The 18,072-nt window shown below is 41.7% G+C and overlaps 1 protein-coding gene across 1 annotated transcript in view; it reads right to left on the bottom strand.

Moving 5' to 3' along the window:
- Positions 1-18,072, bottom strand: part of LOC126108839 (uncharacterized) — a 220,226-nt gene that overhangs the window by 27,884 nt on the left and 174,270 nt on the right. Inside the window, exons 11-12 of the mRNA XM_049914202.1 lie at positions 13,354-13,391; positions 3,743-4,057 (exon numbers count right to left, since the gene is read on the bottom strand). Of these exons, the coding sequence (XP_049770159.1) occupies positions 3,743-4,057; positions 13,354-13,391 (353 nt within the window). The remainder of the gene's footprint in view (positions 1-3,742; positions 4,058-13,353; positions 13,392-18,072) is intronic.

The raw sequence follows: 18,072 nt of genomic DNA, 5'->3' as shown, positions 1-18,072 counted from the left end.
AAATGATGGTATAAAATTAATTGTTGGTACGGCGGGTACCAGGTTGAGATTCATTGGGAGAGTCCTTACAAAATGTAGTCCACCAACAAAGGAGATGGCTTACAAAACACTCGTTCGAGCTATACTCGAGTATTGTTCATCAGTGTGGGATCCGTACCAGGTCGGGTTGACAGAAGAGATAGGGAAGATCCAAAGAAGAGCGGCGCGTTTCGTCACAGGGTTATTTGCTAAGCGTGACAGCGTTACGGAGATGTTTAGCAAACTCGAGTGGCAGACTCTGCAAGAGAGGCGCTCTGCTTCGCGGTGTAGCTTGCTGGCCAGGTTTCGAGAGGGTGCGTTTCTGGATGAAGTATCGAATATATTGCTTCCCCCTAATTATACCTCCGAGGAGATCACGAGTGTAAAATTAGAGAGATTAGAGCGCGCACGGAGGCTTTCCGGCAGTCGTTCTTCACGCAAACCGTACGCGACTGGAACAGGAAAGGGAAGTAATGACAGTGGCACGTAAAGTGCCCTCCGCCACATACCGTTGGGTGGCTTGCGGAGTATAAATGTAGATGTAGATGTAGACAGTGGGGTGAATTTTGGCGTTATCGGGCTGTGGCGGCAGACGACTGACGCGGCAGCATTTCTCATCTGCTCGTGACCGTGTCGTTGGGATTCTACATGACTGTGAAAGAGTGGCCCGGTCAGGTGAGCCCCAATTTCAGTTGGTAAGAGCCGACAGTAGGGTCCCAGTTAGGGACAGACTCTAAAGAGCCGTGGACCCGAGGGTTGTCAACAAGGCACTGTGCGAGCTGGTGGTGGTTCCGTAATGGTGTGGGCTGTGTCTACACGGAATGGACTGGCTTGTCTGGTCCGACTTAACTCCGAGACCATCTGCAGCCATTTGTGGACTCCACATTCCCAAACAATGATAAAATTTTTACGGACGACGATGCACTATGTCACCGGGCCGTAATTGTTCACGACCAGTTTGAAGAACATTCTGGACAACTCGAGCAAACGATTTGGCCACCCGTCGATTCTGAAGGGACGTGTGAGCCACAGCTATTTGGTCGTGGAACAGGTCAGTGCATAAGAGAAGCTTGTAATTGTAATTCCAATTGCGAACAATCTGTACATAAACTATTTAGTCATAAGATCATTTTTCTTTCTAGATATAATTAAATCTGCACTGGACTATGAAATGACTGATGGAATGACTGATATTCATACCTGATAAATCTGTGCTGTACACGCACGTATACATATATACAGGGTGTATCGAAAAGAATCACCCATTTTTAAAAAATCAAAACTATTACGTTATTTGAGATATGTGCACGAACAATGTACTGTTGGAAAAAGCGAACTCTTGAGTTTTACACGGTTTCTGCTAGAATGGGTCACCGCCACACTGGCATCTGGAAGAGCGAGAAGTTTTAAACCAAAGGATTACTGAATGGTGCATTGGTCGCTCTGAACCAAATCAAATGATTCAACCTTACATTACTGGCCTCCAAGGTCACCAGACCTGACTGTATGTCATTATTTCTTGTGGGGGTTTATAAAAGACTCTGTTTATATGTCTCCGTTACCAACAACAATAAATGAACTGAAACATTGCATAACAACACCTGTGGAAGCTGTAATTCATGAAATGCTCGCTGTAGTGTGGGAACAATCTGAATACTGCATCGACATAAGCTGTGCATCTCAAGAGGGGCGTATTGAACACACATGGAAAAAAAAAACTTTTTGAGTTTCCCATTTATCAAAAAACAAAATTCATTGTATGTGTTTATTAGTTTCAGAAATATAAACATGTCAAATCAGATGATTCTTTTTGATAGAACCTGTATTTTTATCATCTTTCTCTTTTCCCTAAGAGTAGGCACAATTTGTATTTCTCATTATACTGGCTCGCAATCTTACAAGCAGCTGCATTTGCTAGTGTTACATTTGATTACCTCACTTGTAACTGATGAACTAAATTTGTTAGCCACTTGATTAGTTACTACACTTGTCACACATCTATCTGTATTGCTAACCTTCTGATTATTTATAATATTTGTCACATTGGCAGCCTTGCTTTACACTGATCAGCCACATTGATAGCCATTCCCAATTTCCCACTTTTTATCTGGTTTTCTAACCATCAATAATTTACACTTCTAGTCACTCATTAATTAAACTGCCTATTGAAATATTATTTGTATTTTATGTATGAACATTTACACAGATTTATGATGTTTCAAACACATATGTGGACTTTAATAGCCACATAAATATTACTATTCTACTGTCTCACTACCTTGTCATACGTATCACTGTGTTACGAATACACTTTGTACAAATTTTGTGAAGATTCATTTGCACTGATGCACGCACAGAAAGACTGCAATACTGAGGAAAACGTGTATATTAAATATTATTACATGACAGAAGACAGAAACTCAGCCAGGATTAATAAAGCTAGATCAATCCTTTCGTTTACTGGTGTTATTTGACATTTTGCACTTGAGGACTAACTGCTTAATAAACATTGTTTGTTGTTTTACACTTGTGCTATGACTGGATAATTTTGTAATGAGGGTCAAGATGAATTTCAGATACATCATGATGGCACGACCCATAAAATTAGCTGGTCAGGTCAATGAAATGTGGGACACACTATGGTGACTTTCTGTATACGTGCTACGCAAACGACTTTGAGACTGTGAGACTAAAAACGGGTATCTGGAACATCAAAAGTATTATTTTGCCAATTTTCTCTATGAAATTATGTTACTTTGAGTACAATGCTCATAAACAAACCTTTTATATTGTTAAACACTTATGTATTATATAACAAAAGAGACAAGTCTTTTTAAAGTTTGTAACACATTTCCTATGCTGCTCCACACATATCCTAATAGTGTTTTGAATATAAATTTTATGTGCAATACTCTAGTGGATTTTGGGGAGGGGAGTGTTACGTAGTGTGACAGAATCTGACGACACAAACTGCATCTCATCATATCACACCGTCAGTCAGCTGAATAGCCTGTACTTAAGTAGCAAACAGCACTTTTCAGTACAAATACCTGTTATTTCATGTATTTATTAGTACTGTATTTCAATTCTAACTCACTTATATTTCATGTTTAACTAGTTTTTCTATTTCACAGTTAACATTTCTTTGTAATAACTTTACTATAAAATATACTCCTTACTGTCAATAAGAAAACATTTCTAATACCAGATCTTAAAACTTTCTGACAATAAAAATAATGTAGTCTGTAAATTATATCTCGAATGAATATTCCAAATTATATTAAAATATTTCATGCTGTAAATCGGCAATAATTCAAAAATTAGTTACTGTCTGGAATAACGTAATTTTGTACGATTCATTTGTACAATTTGTAAGACTATTAGCTGAAGATTCTTTTGTAACAAGGAGACAATAAGTGAGCCAGGACAGTAGAGGAAATCGAGGTGGTCACAACGAGCCAGTCAAAATACCGACGACGAGAAAGAAACCTCTTCACCGTCGACGTTAGGCAAAGCAGTTATCCCGATAAGATATCAGCTGACAAGTCAAACATCTGGAGAAACACTTCAAAGCACCTTACAGCTGACGACCGAACGACCACCAACTTGTGCCTACCGTACATATAGCACGACACGAGTAGAGCCAAACTGTGGTGGCATACTTTAAGGACCAGGTAGTGAAGTTTCACAAAAGGATTTATCACATTTTAATGCCGCTACCAACCTTTCCGGCGAACGCAATATGGCCTTAGCGATGATCTCCACGTAGCAGGTCGGCTGCGTCGTGTCGGCAGTACCGGCCGAGCCCGTGCCGTCGAGGTGCCGCCCCTCGCCCAGCCCGTCGACACCGCTGCTCTCGGCGATACCCCCAGTGTCGGCCGAGGTCAGAGCAGCAGTGTCGCCTGTCAACGACTCCGTGTCCGACGCCGTGGAGTCCTCCTCGCAGCGGCCGCCACTGGGGCGAGAGAAATCGGGGACAGTCTGCCCGGTGCTGCTGGCCTCGGAGACCATATGGCCGGTCGGTGTCAGGATGGCGGTGCTGTTTCAGTGGGGCAGAGACAGTATTCAATGAGTAGAGATTCGTGGAGCTCTATAGTAGTTATTGAGGAACATACAAACAAGTATGAATGATTCCTGGAACTCAGGCCGAAACAAAAAAAGTTAATACAAAATGGGAGAAAGGTTTATTGAAAAAGGAAGAGACCTATATATGTGCTTCATCGATCAAGAAAAGGCATTTGACAGTGTGGTTTGGGACAAGCTGGTGACTATAATGAGGGAAAAGAGAGTGGACTGGAAAACCAGAAGACTTATAAACTCATTATACCTTAATCAAAAAGTTACAGTTAAAGTGAGAGGAGAAAGTACAAACTGGATCAGACTAGGGATAGGAGTAAGACAAGGATGCTGTTTATCACCTACTCTTTCCAACCTGTACTTGGAAAATATGATTGACCAATGCTCATTAGATGACAAAGGAGTAGAAATTGGAGGAAGAAGAGTAGGGTGTTTGAGGTTTGCTGATGACATGGTCCTTCTAGCCACAGGGGAAAAAGAATTACAGGATTTGGTGGACACCATTGCAACTAACGGAAAAAAAAATGGAATGAAAATTAACACAAATAAAACAAAAGTATTGGCACTAGGAGGAAATAAGGAAATAAAAATTGTGCTGAATGGAGAAACACTAGAACAGGTGCAAAATTTTAAGTATCTTGGAAGCAGGATAGACACCGACTGGAAGTGCAGCACAGAAATTAAAACAAGGATAGCAATGGCAAAAGAGGCGTTTTATAAGAAAAGGAGAATCTTCTGCAGCGGTCTGGACATAGAACTCAGAAAGAGACTCATAAAATGTCTCGTATGGAGTGTTCTTCTATATGGCGCTGAAACGTGGACTGTGAGGAAAAAAGACAGAGAAAGGCCGGAGGCTTTTGAGATCTGGACATGGCGGAAGATGGAAAGAATAAGTTGGATGGAGAGAGTAAAAAATGAAGAGGTACTGAGAAGAGTGGGAGAGAAAAGACAGTTGCTAGATGTAATGAAGGAAGAAAAAGAAATTGGATTGGGCATATATTAAGAAAGAATGACGGACTGATAAAAACAGTTTTAGAAGGTTATGTAGAAGGGAAAAGGAAGCGAGGAAGGAAGAAATTCCAGATACTGCATGACAGGATGGACGGTACAACATACAGCAGCCTTAAGAAGGAAGCAATGGATCGCAGAAAATGGAGAGGCAAAGGACCTGCTAATACAGCAGATAACTGACGATGATGACAAAACGGCGTAACGAATGGGAAACATCGGCAGAACAGGGAGGGACTAAAAGTGAGATTTTTTCACTCGTCAAGCAGAATGATATCAGACGAGTAATGAGACTGACACTCCTGTGAGCGATCTGGCACTGCCGTGTTGTTCTACTGGTGCAGATCTGTGTGTTCACACCCCCCAGATGCTCAGTCCCAAGCTTCAGCCCCTCGCAGCCAACACGTGATATTTGAGAGGGCCACCAGTGAAGTTGTGTTCTCAGTGCGTGTTAAGGAGCTCGAAGAACGGAATCTAGAGCAGTGTTATGCAATCGACTTTTGTGTCAAATCTGGGGAATCTGCAAGTGTGACCTCCAAAAAATTGGAACGTGCCTACAGGGAACATTCCTCGTTAAGAGCAAATGTTTTTCGCTGCCACAAATCATTTTTGGAAGGCCGAGAATGCGTTTAAGATGAACCTCACTCAGTGAGACCTCGTAACGGTACTTGAATTACGTAACCATTGCGGCACCTCACCTCGACCTCTCGATACCAGCAATATTCTACTGTTTCTGTAAAATAGTTAATATATTTCTGTGACAACATTTAATTAATGTAGAGGTACTTCGATACATCGATATGTATATATTGCAATGATACTTTTCTTATGTGTATTCTTTCTTTTCTCACTATGATCACTGACGTACTTGTAACTCTGATTTTTGGGTGCGTTAAGCAGTTATTAGAGAGTCAAGCTTTGGCCGTCGTGTTGAAAAGACGCAAATTGTAGTCAGTTTATGAAATGTGAACTTTAACAGTGAGGAAGATATTTTTAAGTATGTTTTATATTGTGAAGTCATGTTGCAACAAAAGTAATAAAAAAGAAGTGTAACTTAAATTTGGAGTGCTGATTACTTTTTTACATCACCACTGTCCTAACTTGCAAAAGCTTAATCTTTAAGAATGGTTTATGAAACACATCTATAAAACTTTTGAATATTGCAGAATAACACCTAGGCCTCTTTGCATCCGAGCTCGGAATCATCACTACCTAGATTTTCGACGATTGAGCCACGAGTTCACAACGAGACCAGCGTGGGAAACACGAAAAGATGAGTGCCTAGTTTATCCATTATTTCAAGAAATGACTTTATTAACTGTGCTCTAATGACACCTGCCACATAATATAACTTTGCTGTTGCCCAAAAACGCAATATTTAGCAGCGTGAGCAACACTACAATCATAATTAATTTTTGACCTTTGTTGTGGTAGGATTGTTAGAACCTCCAACTTCAAAGGCCAATGAAAACGTTGAACGTGTGTGCGCTCTTGTGAGAACACACCAATATTTAAAATTAAGGATAACAGGTGACCCGTTAAACCAGGGTTGCCAAGTTTCTGGAAGTCAAAGTCCCTGATAGCCAGACAAATTTTACCATTTTTCCCTGACAAATTTTGAGATCTCAAGGGTAAGTCAAGACATAAGTTGACAATCTGTCTGCAGCTATGGTGCAAGAAACAATACCACAAACAAGAAAATATCTAAAAAAAAATTCCAGCAGATGGCATTTCCTGATGTCGGCAAAAGCTTAAGGAGACACTGTACGTGAAATTCATTGAAATTTGACACTTTCTGTTTTCTACTCCATAATTTACTTTGGACTTTCCTGAACACTTTTTATATAATGCATTAAAATCAGACAATTGTGAGACCTTCAAATAATATTTTGAATGTTGACGTGTGACTGTCAAATTTTGCGGCTATGCATATACTGCCACAGTTGAGCAGTCATATCTTGGGAACTACAAAGTCTAGAAGACTGTGAATTGCTGTGTTTTGTGCCTACTGCTATGTCTCAGAAGTTGGAATTACAAATAAACCTAAAAAACAAGCTGGGTAATACAAAACTGTCTGATGCCTAGACAATAAAATGTGCTGGAAGACTAACAGACAAAGTAATTGATGAATTACAGGAATATTATGGGAAATCCACTGCATTTTCATACATTATCCAACGAAGTAAATACAAATTCCGTATTGTTCATCTTCGAATGTAGCAGCATTTCAATGTACTACGAAAATCCGACTGGCAAGACTGTTTGGGATGTTTGTCAATATGGCCAACTCTACGTTCTGAATTTTTTCCTACTTGTGAGAATAGATGGTTGCTAATAGAAAATTGTATGAATTGTGAATCAGATGCAGTATTCTCCTAACCATAGGAATAATATGAATATAAACATTTTTCCATGTATTCATTCATGTTTGCTGCTATCTCATTTAAATCCTGCCTGCCTAATAAGCTACGAAACTAGAGTGAGACAACAGCAAACGCGGAAGAATATACGTATCGTGTCATGTTTATATTCGTATTATTCTTATGCTGAATAGTGATACAGTCAGAAATGAAGCACAGCAATTGACTAGATTTTTAAATCTAAGATGACTAATTTCTGTGCAGAATGTAATGTACTAAAGAGGCATCTGCGAAGATTTTCAGATGGAGAAAAATTTTCTCTAGACTCTCACTCAGAACATCTTCTATCATACGCAGTCTATTATTTGGTTCTTGTTGATCATTATCAAAGAAAGCAGCAGTGCAAGAAACAACAAATAGCAGTCTCTTGCCATTGTTTCGCTAATGAGACTATTCCTCTTTAATTGTAAGCGGCGGTAGCGTGCACAAAAGCAAGCCATGCCGCGAGCAGCGACAGGTCGTAAACACGCACTATCAGAATGTGACAAACAATGCATGACGCAGTACAGTAATGCATTTTCAGCTTAGAGTGACATACACACCTATAACAAAGAGGATGGCTCTTATCAGATCAAAGCAAAATAAGCAATCAATTCAAACCAGACGAAGCACGTGAAAAAGGAAGGGTACCCGTATAAATACGGACGGAGCGCCTGACGCATAGCAATGGTTACCTGGTAAAGCTTAACTGCTAAGCTTACGACTCGAACCAAACTACTGTAGCTGTATCGTCATTCATTCGACCTAAATTGTGTCTCATATTACAATGGACCAACTTTGTTTTGATTTGGAGGTGTGGCCTAAAACTTCTCTCTCCCCTCGAATTTCGAGTCTCCAATTTCAGGTGTGGCTTAGATACGGGAAATTTTTTTTTCCTCGGTTTCGAGTCTCATTTTTCAGGTGCGGCTTAGATTCGAGTAAATACAGTATCACCAGGCCCGAAGGAGTGTCGAGGTAAGAGTCGGCCCGGTGTGCCCGACGGTACCGCAGCTGCAGTACGTAGGGAGACCGAGAAGGACTGCCCGAGGAATTCGACTGCACGTCAGCACGCAGACATCCTGCAAAACGACGTGCCGTACAGGTGGACAACAGGCGAACGAGAACAGCGACAACCGAACAAAACTATCTGTCGTACTGGTGCGATTAATAACAGAAATGTAGCTTCACAGAGGTTACAGTGAATGGTGCAATCGGTTTCCACAGAAGAAACTCAGCTGAGGCCTGAGAAACCCTGCAGACAATGGTTGCTGACCAGGGTAGCAGCAGAGACAACATTCTGCTGTTTTGATCTACATTAATACACAAATATGAACAGAGCTGTACCAATTTTACTCACAGAGACTGTAGCACTGACAGTAATGTTAGTCCACTGCTCGATCAAAAAAGTTGAACACCGAGAAATCACAGTACGTGTACGTGTCTCCTACAGGTAGATAAATGATTAAGAGATATAATTATCTCCGACAAATAGAACGGTTACCCGACTGCATTAGTGCTGTCAGTGCTCGGAGTTGTTACATGGCGCGGTAGGATAAATAAGGGGCGTGAATAGCATCAGGTGTCGAGTGATCGTGTAAGTGATGTGGACTCGTGTAAAGCATCATTTTTAGCACCTGACAGAGCTTCAAAGGGCCTCACAGAGGGTTTGTATTTGGAGAGATAGTTGAATTGTGCAATACGAGGGTGTAAAAAAGTTACACGATTTCAAATTGTTTACAAAACAACTTCATCCCCCTCAAAATACTCTCCATTACAACTAATACATCTGCCCCACCGGTGCTTACACTGTTTGAAACATTTTTTGTAGCCATCTATAGAAATGGCTGACAGCTCCTCCTCTGTTTTTTTCTCAACTTCTCCAATGCTGTCACACTGTCGTCTTTTCACGTCCCTTTTTATGCACGGAAATAACAAAAAGTCGCAAGGAGCCAGGACAGGCGAGTAAGGTGTGTGGAGCAGTTTCGAGCTGTCATTTCGAAGCACGAAACGTTTCAACTCGACATTTCTTTCAATTTTCAGTCAAAACCCGAGAAACAAACTTGGCAGCAACCCTTTTCATTCCAAAATCTTCCATTAAAATTCGCTGAAATGAGCTCAAAGATAGCCCACTAATCTCAGACATTTGACGAATTGTCTGTTGATGGTCCGGAAGCACAAGCTCTCTAATCTTTTTCAATATTTTTGTCGATTTGGGCAGTCGACGGATGTCTGGAATGAGATTTGTCAACAATTGACACGTCACCATTTTTAAATAGAGCAAACCACTCTTACACTCGAGTTTTACCATACTGTCATCTTGGTAAGATATTTTCAACATTAAAACAGTATCACCATAATTTTTACCGAGTAGAAAACAAAATTTCACAGCTCCACATTGTTCACTGAAACCTGTCATCTGAAGAATCGAAACAAGAACAAAACAGCATTAGCAGAAACAATCAATGCATACGAACAGAGCAAGCCAGGTCAACAACACAGGTGGCACTGAACTGGCAATAATAATGATGGGTTTGTGGGACGCTCAACTGCTCGGTCATCAGTGCCCGTACGAAGTCCCAATTTCTACACAGCCCAATTTCTACACAGCCCAATTTCTACACAGCCCAATTTCTACACAGCCCAATTTCTACACAGCCCAATTTCTACACAGCCCAATTTCTACACAGCCCAATTTCTACACAGCCCAATTTCTACACAGCCCAATTTCTACACAGCCCAATTTTTACACAGCCCAATCTACCAACCGTTACAAACGATGATGATGAAGATGAAATGATGAGGGCAACACAAAAACCCAGTCCCCGGGCAGAGAAAATCTCTAACCTGGCCAGGAACTGAACCCAGGCACCCGTGATCCAGAGGCAGCAACGCTAGCCACTAGACCACGAGCTGCGGACAATTGGCAATGAGTTGTGCTATACGTGCCTAGTGGCAGAAATGAATTACAAAATATAAAATACAGGGTGCCATTTAAAAAAGCCATACCACTGTTCATATCTTTGTAAAAAAACAAAGCTACAATGAAGGCAACCACTCTGATTGATGTCCCCCTGTCGGGTAAAGAACATTTGCTCGAAACTTTTTATAATTTTCATCTGGACTAACAGTTATTTAGGGTGGTCAAGATAAATGGCTCAGCCTGTATAGTGCATGAAGCATTATGTTGTATCCTACAGGGAAGATCGGAAAAATAAACTTTTAGAACTACACTACTGATGAGAAACTGCTGCAAACAGTACCTACCGTAAAGTATCTAGGAGTAACTATCCAGAGCAACCTCAAGCAAAATGAAGACACCAAACAGGTAGCAGATGCCAGACAGATCGATAGGAAGAATCTTAAGGGAATGTAACTCAACCACGAAGGAAGTGGCTAACAAGGTGCTTGTTAAACTGATTCTTGAGTTCTGTTTGTCAATCTAGGATCCCTACCAGATAGGACTGATAGAAGAGAGAGAGAGGATACAAGTCAGACAACATATTACTTCCTCACATATACTTCTCACTACATGATCATGATAAGAAAATCCAAGAATTCAGAGCAAATACAGTGGTTTAGCAATAATCATACTTTCCAAGCGGTAGTGGAAGGGGGGAAGATAAGTTACAAGTACCAGAAGTAACCTCTCCCACACACGATCAGGTGGCTTGTGGAGTACTGATGTAACCTGTAAAAACTCTCATTCTAAAGACTCTTCCAAAAGAGACAGCAGTCGACATCCAGCCATAACAGATAGTAAGCAACTTGTCCGTGTACCCTGGTCACTGCGTGAGAGACCAGCACTGTCGAGTGTTTGGAGGGAGTGGGAGCAAAAACCTGTGGAATGTCACAGATTGAGTGGAGCTACCTATTAATGGATATCTGGGTTCGTATATTTCAACTGATATTTTGCAGTTACTCACACATTGTCTTGAGGGAAACATCTGTGCAAGTCACCCTCTGTGAATAAAATTGAGCTTTCTTGTTACTACATCAAAGTCTAGTGTGTTACTGTTTGTGTGAGAATAATTTTGTTAACTGGTACTCGTGAAGTGAATACTGACGAACTTCAGTTTATGGGGTATGTTGTTGGCCCTGATAGTAATTTCAATTTTGAGAAATCTGTGATAGAAGCATGGTTATACATTAAACAGGTACATCAAAGAATGAAACTAAACATAAGTGGTCTACAACAGTAACTGGTTTGGTTGCACTTAGTGACATTTTAAAGGATCCTAATAAGATTAGTATAAGATAGGTAGTTAAATGGCAGTTATGAAAATTAAAGACAAAAAGTGACTTAAGGCGTATTTGTAGCAAAATAAGATCATAGAGACCATTACTTATGGATATGTAACAGGGAAGGAAAAAAGCAGGAAGACAAAAGGACTCGGCTCCTGGGTGACTGCAAGGCAACATGCAAACATGGCGAACTGGAGGAGGAAGCAACGGATCACAAGAAATGGAGATAAGCTTGCTAAGCAGAAAGTTAATTGTGGTTCTGGAATCTTTACCTTGACTGAATGTTTATTTTCTGTGCACAAAGTAAAGTTATATGGAAAATGAATCTCAAAATGAGGGCAGATAAATGTTCAATGACCTCTTCACAACAATTGTCACTAGAATATAAGCACAAGTTTGAATCACAGACATATGGGGAAGAAATGGGCCTTGTTCAGGAACCACCCCAGCAATTACCTCACTGTTGCCTTGCAACTGGTGAGAATTTCTGTTGGATGATCTGGACAGATGTGGAAGAAAGCATGAAGGCTCCAACTCTGCCAGATATGAAGGTTGCCAAGAAAGTGATGCACCACATTTTTTTTTTCTTCAACTATTCTTTATCGAACATAATGAGAATTACATACACGAAAGAATGGAGCTTTATCTACACACCCTATTTTTCTACGTAATCTCCATCCCATTCTACAGCCTTCCTCCAGTGCTAAACAAGTGCGTGTATGCCCTGTCGGTACCAATCCTCGTCCTGGAGGCGGAGCCAGTGCTTCACTGTGTGAATTCCCTCCTCATCGACCTCAAAAGGTCTTGCATGAATGGCATCCTTTAAAGGCCCAAACAAGTGGAATTCTGAGGGGGCCAGATCAGGTGTGACCGCTGTGGACGGTCTCCCCAACAGCCGCAAATCGTGGAGCTCCACCGAATTGCCTTCTGATAACCTCACCCTCCGTGCCCAGCGACTAACTGTACTCCTGTCGACAGCAGATGTTCTGTAGACTTTGCACATGTATTTGTGAATAAACCCCACAGTCCAGAATGAGATTTTCACTCTGCAGTGGAGTGTGTGCCGATATGAAACTTCCTGGCAGATTAAAACTGCGTGCCGGACCGAGACTCGAACTCGGGACCTGTGCCTTTTGTGGGCAAGTGCTCTACCAACTGAGCTACCAAAGCATGTCTCACGCCCCGTCCTCACAGCTTTACTTCTGCCAGTACCTCGTCTCCTACCTTCCAAACATTACAGAAGCTCTCCTGCGTAACTTGCACTTGGCCCGCGTCAGGCAAAGGGTCCCGAGTTCGAGTCTCGGTCCGGCACACAGTTTTAATCTGCCAGGAAGTTTCACACCCCACAGTTTCTTCCTATGCAGTGAGAAATTCAATGACGGCACATTGCTTGTAACGTACATCACCTACAGATGCCATTTTGAAACTGTACTACAGCTACACTATCTGTCGGAAACTTGTCGTGCTCATTCAGGAGACTTCAAATAATACATACGTAATGTTTCACATTTGTAGCATTGTTTTTGGCCGAGGAGAAAAAAATGCGGTGCATTACTTTCTGGGCAATCTTACAAAAATAAATGTGTCAATAAAATAATAAAACTCTTACTCTGTAATATCTGAAAAGTGTCCTTCGGTGGCTGCCTCCTGAAACAAATGGAAGTGGTTTCAGATCACAAATTCAGTGAGACTTTACAGCAAACAAATAAAACTATACTTAAAGTTGTAGATTATTATTCGCCAAGATCCCTACGTGACACTAGGGATCAAAACAGAAAAGAATGTACAGTGGAATCTCATTAGTACGTTCCTCACTACCACGTGTTCCCAAAAAATAAGTCCATTTTCGGAAGTCTGAATTCCAACTGCATTAAACAATGTTAACACAACTTTTTTATACGTTTTCCCTCCCCACTAAGCGCGTTCAAATTTGACGGTGTTTTTCAGTGCTGGCAACTGTGCACATCGTAAGTTACAGTAGAAATGACCAATTTACATGCAGAAGTACAATACACTGCTATAGCTCGTATAGGTCAGCAGTAGCTCCGACAACTTACAACGTATTGACAAGTGCCAATCGTAGATAGGAGCAATGTTGTTGTGGCCGAACATAAATGATAAACCACAGTCAATTCAGTGGCTGGTCTTTCTTTGTTTGTGTGCCATATATTGGAATTCAGTGTTCGATTAACTCTCCGTGCACGATTTTGTTTTTTTGTGTCGAACAGTGTACTGATACACTGTGGATAAGAAGATAGAGGGGCAATAACTGGATAAAAATCCACACACGAAGTCTGTTAAAAATAAAACCGACTCAAATGGAAATTAAATATCTAAGTCTTTTAGATCCACTCCTAAAATATAGGTTCATATTCTGGAGCCTAAAGGCTATGCTCTCGTGTCAAGTGACGTTCCTGTATTCCGATGGGCTGACGGCTTAATTGTGCATGGATATCACCAAAGTCACTATATTTAAAATATTTTTGCTTCTTGTATACTAATACACAATTTTGAATTTCTGTGTGTGATGCTCCAAACATATTCTCACAAAGGCGCATTTACAATTATAACTTATTGATATAGGACGCCCGAAAGTGTGGTTATGCGGTTGCATATTATCCCACGTGTGCTACTCTAACTACGCATTTTGACTGCTGAAAAAAAAAAAATCAAATCATTACCAAATTATGTATTTTTCGGCAATATGTTTTCCTGTTAATGACATTCAAAATCTGTGGTCCTTATAAAATGTATTAACAAGATTCCACTGTATATTGTAAACTGTTAAACTATGTAAACCACTCACAATGCAATACATCAACTGCTTATTATGTTAAAGGGGGTAGGACGTCAAACGGGCCGACTTTGAGAAGGAGAGGCACCACAGGACATTTTAATTTGTACTGTCTATACTTTTACAAATAAATTCATAAAACTTTGTCAGCAAGACCAGGAAGGATTCAGGCTTCCCACTCATAGCAGTGGAAGTTCAAAAATACGAAAAAATAATATTTTTTAAATGTGAAATTTCATGATTTTTTTTTTCAATTACTGTTGGCTGCATTTGTTGTTGCAGGTACATTTTTCTTCATAAGTAAGAGAGATTCTTCGATGAATTTTGCACATCTTACAAACCATACTTACAGGTGTATGAAACTCTAGAATTTATTTAATCTATGGAAAAATGAATTTTAACAGATTTGGGAAATTCTAGAGTTTCATACACCTGTAAGTACGGTTTGTATGCTGTACAAAATTCATCGGAGAATCTGTCTTAATTATGAAGAAACGTGTACCTACAGCAACAAATGCAGCCACTACCAAGTGAAAAAATGATGAAATTTCATATTTAAAAAAAAAAAAAAAAAAAATTGTTTAGTTATGTTTTTGAACTTCCTCTGCTATGAGTGTGAATCCTGAATCCTTCCTGGTCATGCTTTGAACTTCCTCTGCTATGAGTGTGAATCCTGAATCCTTCCTGGTCATGCTGACAAAGTTTTATGAATGTATTTGTAAAAGTATAGACAGTGGAAATTAAAATGTCCTGCGGTGCCTCTCCTGCTCCAAGTCCTACCCCCCTTAACAGACTCCATATCTCTTTTTACACATTCTCAAAATATCATGTCATGTCATGTCATGTCATGTCACCACCACCACCACCACCACCACCATTGACAACAATTGTTATTTGCTAGTTGGTGACATTTCCTTGTTGGAGAGGTGCACATTTCCATTTCATTATCACTTCATTTGGTCTTTTTATTTTGCACACTGGCTAAATACACAATGCAGGTAGACTAGGTGAGGGGTGCATTTTGTCAGGTGAGGTGGGAGAAGAGTGAAAAAAAGCAGGACAGAGAAAGGGAGGATTAGGTCAGGGCAGCTGACAGTTCAGAAAAAGCCAACAGGCGTGAGAGACCAGAATGCAGGAGAGAGATCCAGAAGGTGCACAGGACATGTGACACAGGTTACTGGAGTTGACTAGTTTGTGCAGCACTTATCACTGTCGATTTAAATTGGGAGGGGTTGATAGGACTGACAAAGGGGGACTGTTGCGAAGAGAGAGTGGGTGCACGGGGTTATAGGAGATCAAGGCCAGGATAAGCACAGGAATGAAGATACGTCGCAAGGATACTTCCACGTGTATCGTTCAGAAAAGATGATGCTCCGGGGGAGGGAGGACATCCATCTGGCACAGGATGTGAAGCAGCCATTGAAATCGAGCACGTTATGGTCAGTAGAATGTTCCAACACTGGACAGTGAACTCTGCCTATGCCACAGTTTGGCAGTGGCCATTCACTCGAGTGGACAGTTGGCCAGTGATCGTGTAAAATTCTGTGCTGAAATTCTGGTATATGACCTGGCTGCTTCCAAAGGTGAGAGCCTCTGATGGGCTCAGATAAGCCAATGACGGGATAGGAGAAGGTTCCGAAGGCCGGATTAATCAGACAGGTCTCGCACCTAGGTCTTCCACAGAGATATAATCCGTGCGGCAAGGGGTCGGAAATGGGTGTGGCACAGGGACGGGCCAGGATGTCACGTAGGTCGGGAGTGTCGGGAAGGACTGCGAGGCAATGTCGCTCGTATCTTTGCCCCTCGTATCCGGGCTCGGTGATAGATAGCGGAAGTCCTCGCAAAGCACGCGGTTCGGTTGCTCCAGTCTTGGATGATACTGGGCGATTAGGAGGACTGTTCGTTTGAGCTGATTGGGAGTGCTGTGACATATAGAGGTGTGTCAGGATATGGCACTGAAAATGCGTCCGAGGAGTAGGTTCGGGAGAAAGTGCCCGTCTGCGAAGGTATCGTCAAAGAACCCGAACCAGACACGGGGTCTGGGAGACTAGAAGGGTTCCCTCTACGTGGCCCACAAATTAATACAAAAGACGAAGCTTTAGCAGGTTATCTGGTATCTTAATTACTTATCGAAGGCACGAATATAGCGTGATTGATAAAAATTTGTGTCAGGCTGAGACTCGAAAACCAATTTCCTGGCTTTCACCGTCAGTTGCCAGAAGTATTATGCTATCTGAACACAGCATCAGGCCTGATGAAAACTTTACCAGCCACCGGTTTTAAATCTCACTGTATCCGCCCAGTAGACAAATCATCCGCAGACCGAGCAGGTCGTGTGGGCAGCTGCCCCGCCGTACGGACGTGCGTAAATGGCTGTCGTCAAAACTGAGATATTTTCCCGGTGTGGCCCGGGCCATTTACCACCGAGTTAGACGTTGCCTCCACAGCGTCTGGGGGCACCGACCTCACCGACAGGCGCCGCGCCTGTCGCAGTAGAGGGCACTGTCGGCAGGTCAATATTTTCCTACGCCACGCCCGCGCAGCGCCGTGCTGATATCCGCCTGCACTGGCTGTTAAGGCCACCCCTAGACTGTGCCTCACGCCTCTAGTCGGCCGTACCGACAGTTCCTTCCAGCCGCATCGGCAGTTCGGTCCCGGTGCTATAGTCGGCAGTACCTGCAATTTCATCTCGGTGCTCCACACCGGAAGACCCAGCCCAGTTCCTAGTTGTCTTCAGCAGCAATACACCAGCCGTCATATGCCAAGCACCGGCCCAGTAACATCTCGGGTCTTCGAGCCGCTGCTTACTACACCTCTGGGGGTCGTTTTGGGATGTCGAAGACAACATCGGAGGGGAGACATTTCTGTCGTATTTAGTTGTGTGGATATTTATCCGAGGACATTATAAGGGAGCTTCATTTTGTTAACAAACAGCTATATCTTAAAAATGTCTTCGATCACTCCTCAGTATAAGGATGCTCCAAAATAGGAACACCAGACTAGCACATACAATGCAGGACTCTGAGTTACTCTACAGTGTCGGATATACAGAGTGTTTCAAAATGAATGTCCCAATTTCAAAATCTCACATTTATTAATAAAAACATACTTCATACCTGGGATAAATTGCAAAATACAAAATCTTAAACATTCTAGCTTTGCCATTACAAGTGCTTTGCGTGTCGACAGCAGCAGCAGCAGCAGCAGCAGCACGAACAACATCTAGACAATAGCTACATTTGTCATATATTTTACGCAATGTATCTGCTTTTACGGAAGTTATGGCGGTTGTTACTCTGTTCTTCACTCCTTCTACATCATGAGGTAAAGGAGAGATGAACACACATTCCTTCAAATAACCTCACAAGAAAAAAAAAAAAAAAATCAAACGGGGTCACGCCTGGCGATCTTTGATGCCGAGAAAGCCGGGCAGGGTCTCAGGGGTCCCGTGCACCCTATGTGTGTCATTGAGAAAATGACGTACAATGTTGTGCCGGAGTGGTGGAGCTTCATCCTGCTGGAAAATGAAGTCAT

Source organism: Schistocerca cancellata, chromosome 11, assembly GCF_023864275.1.
Source record: "Schistocerca cancellata isolate TAMUIC-IGC-003103 chromosome 11, iqSchCanc2.1, whole genome shotgun sequence".
Classification (NCBI taxonomy): Eukaryota; Metazoa; Arthropoda; class Insecta; order Orthoptera; family Acrididae; genus Schistocerca; species Schistocerca cancellata.
This window is presented reverse-complemented; position numbering and strand designations above follow the sequence as displayed.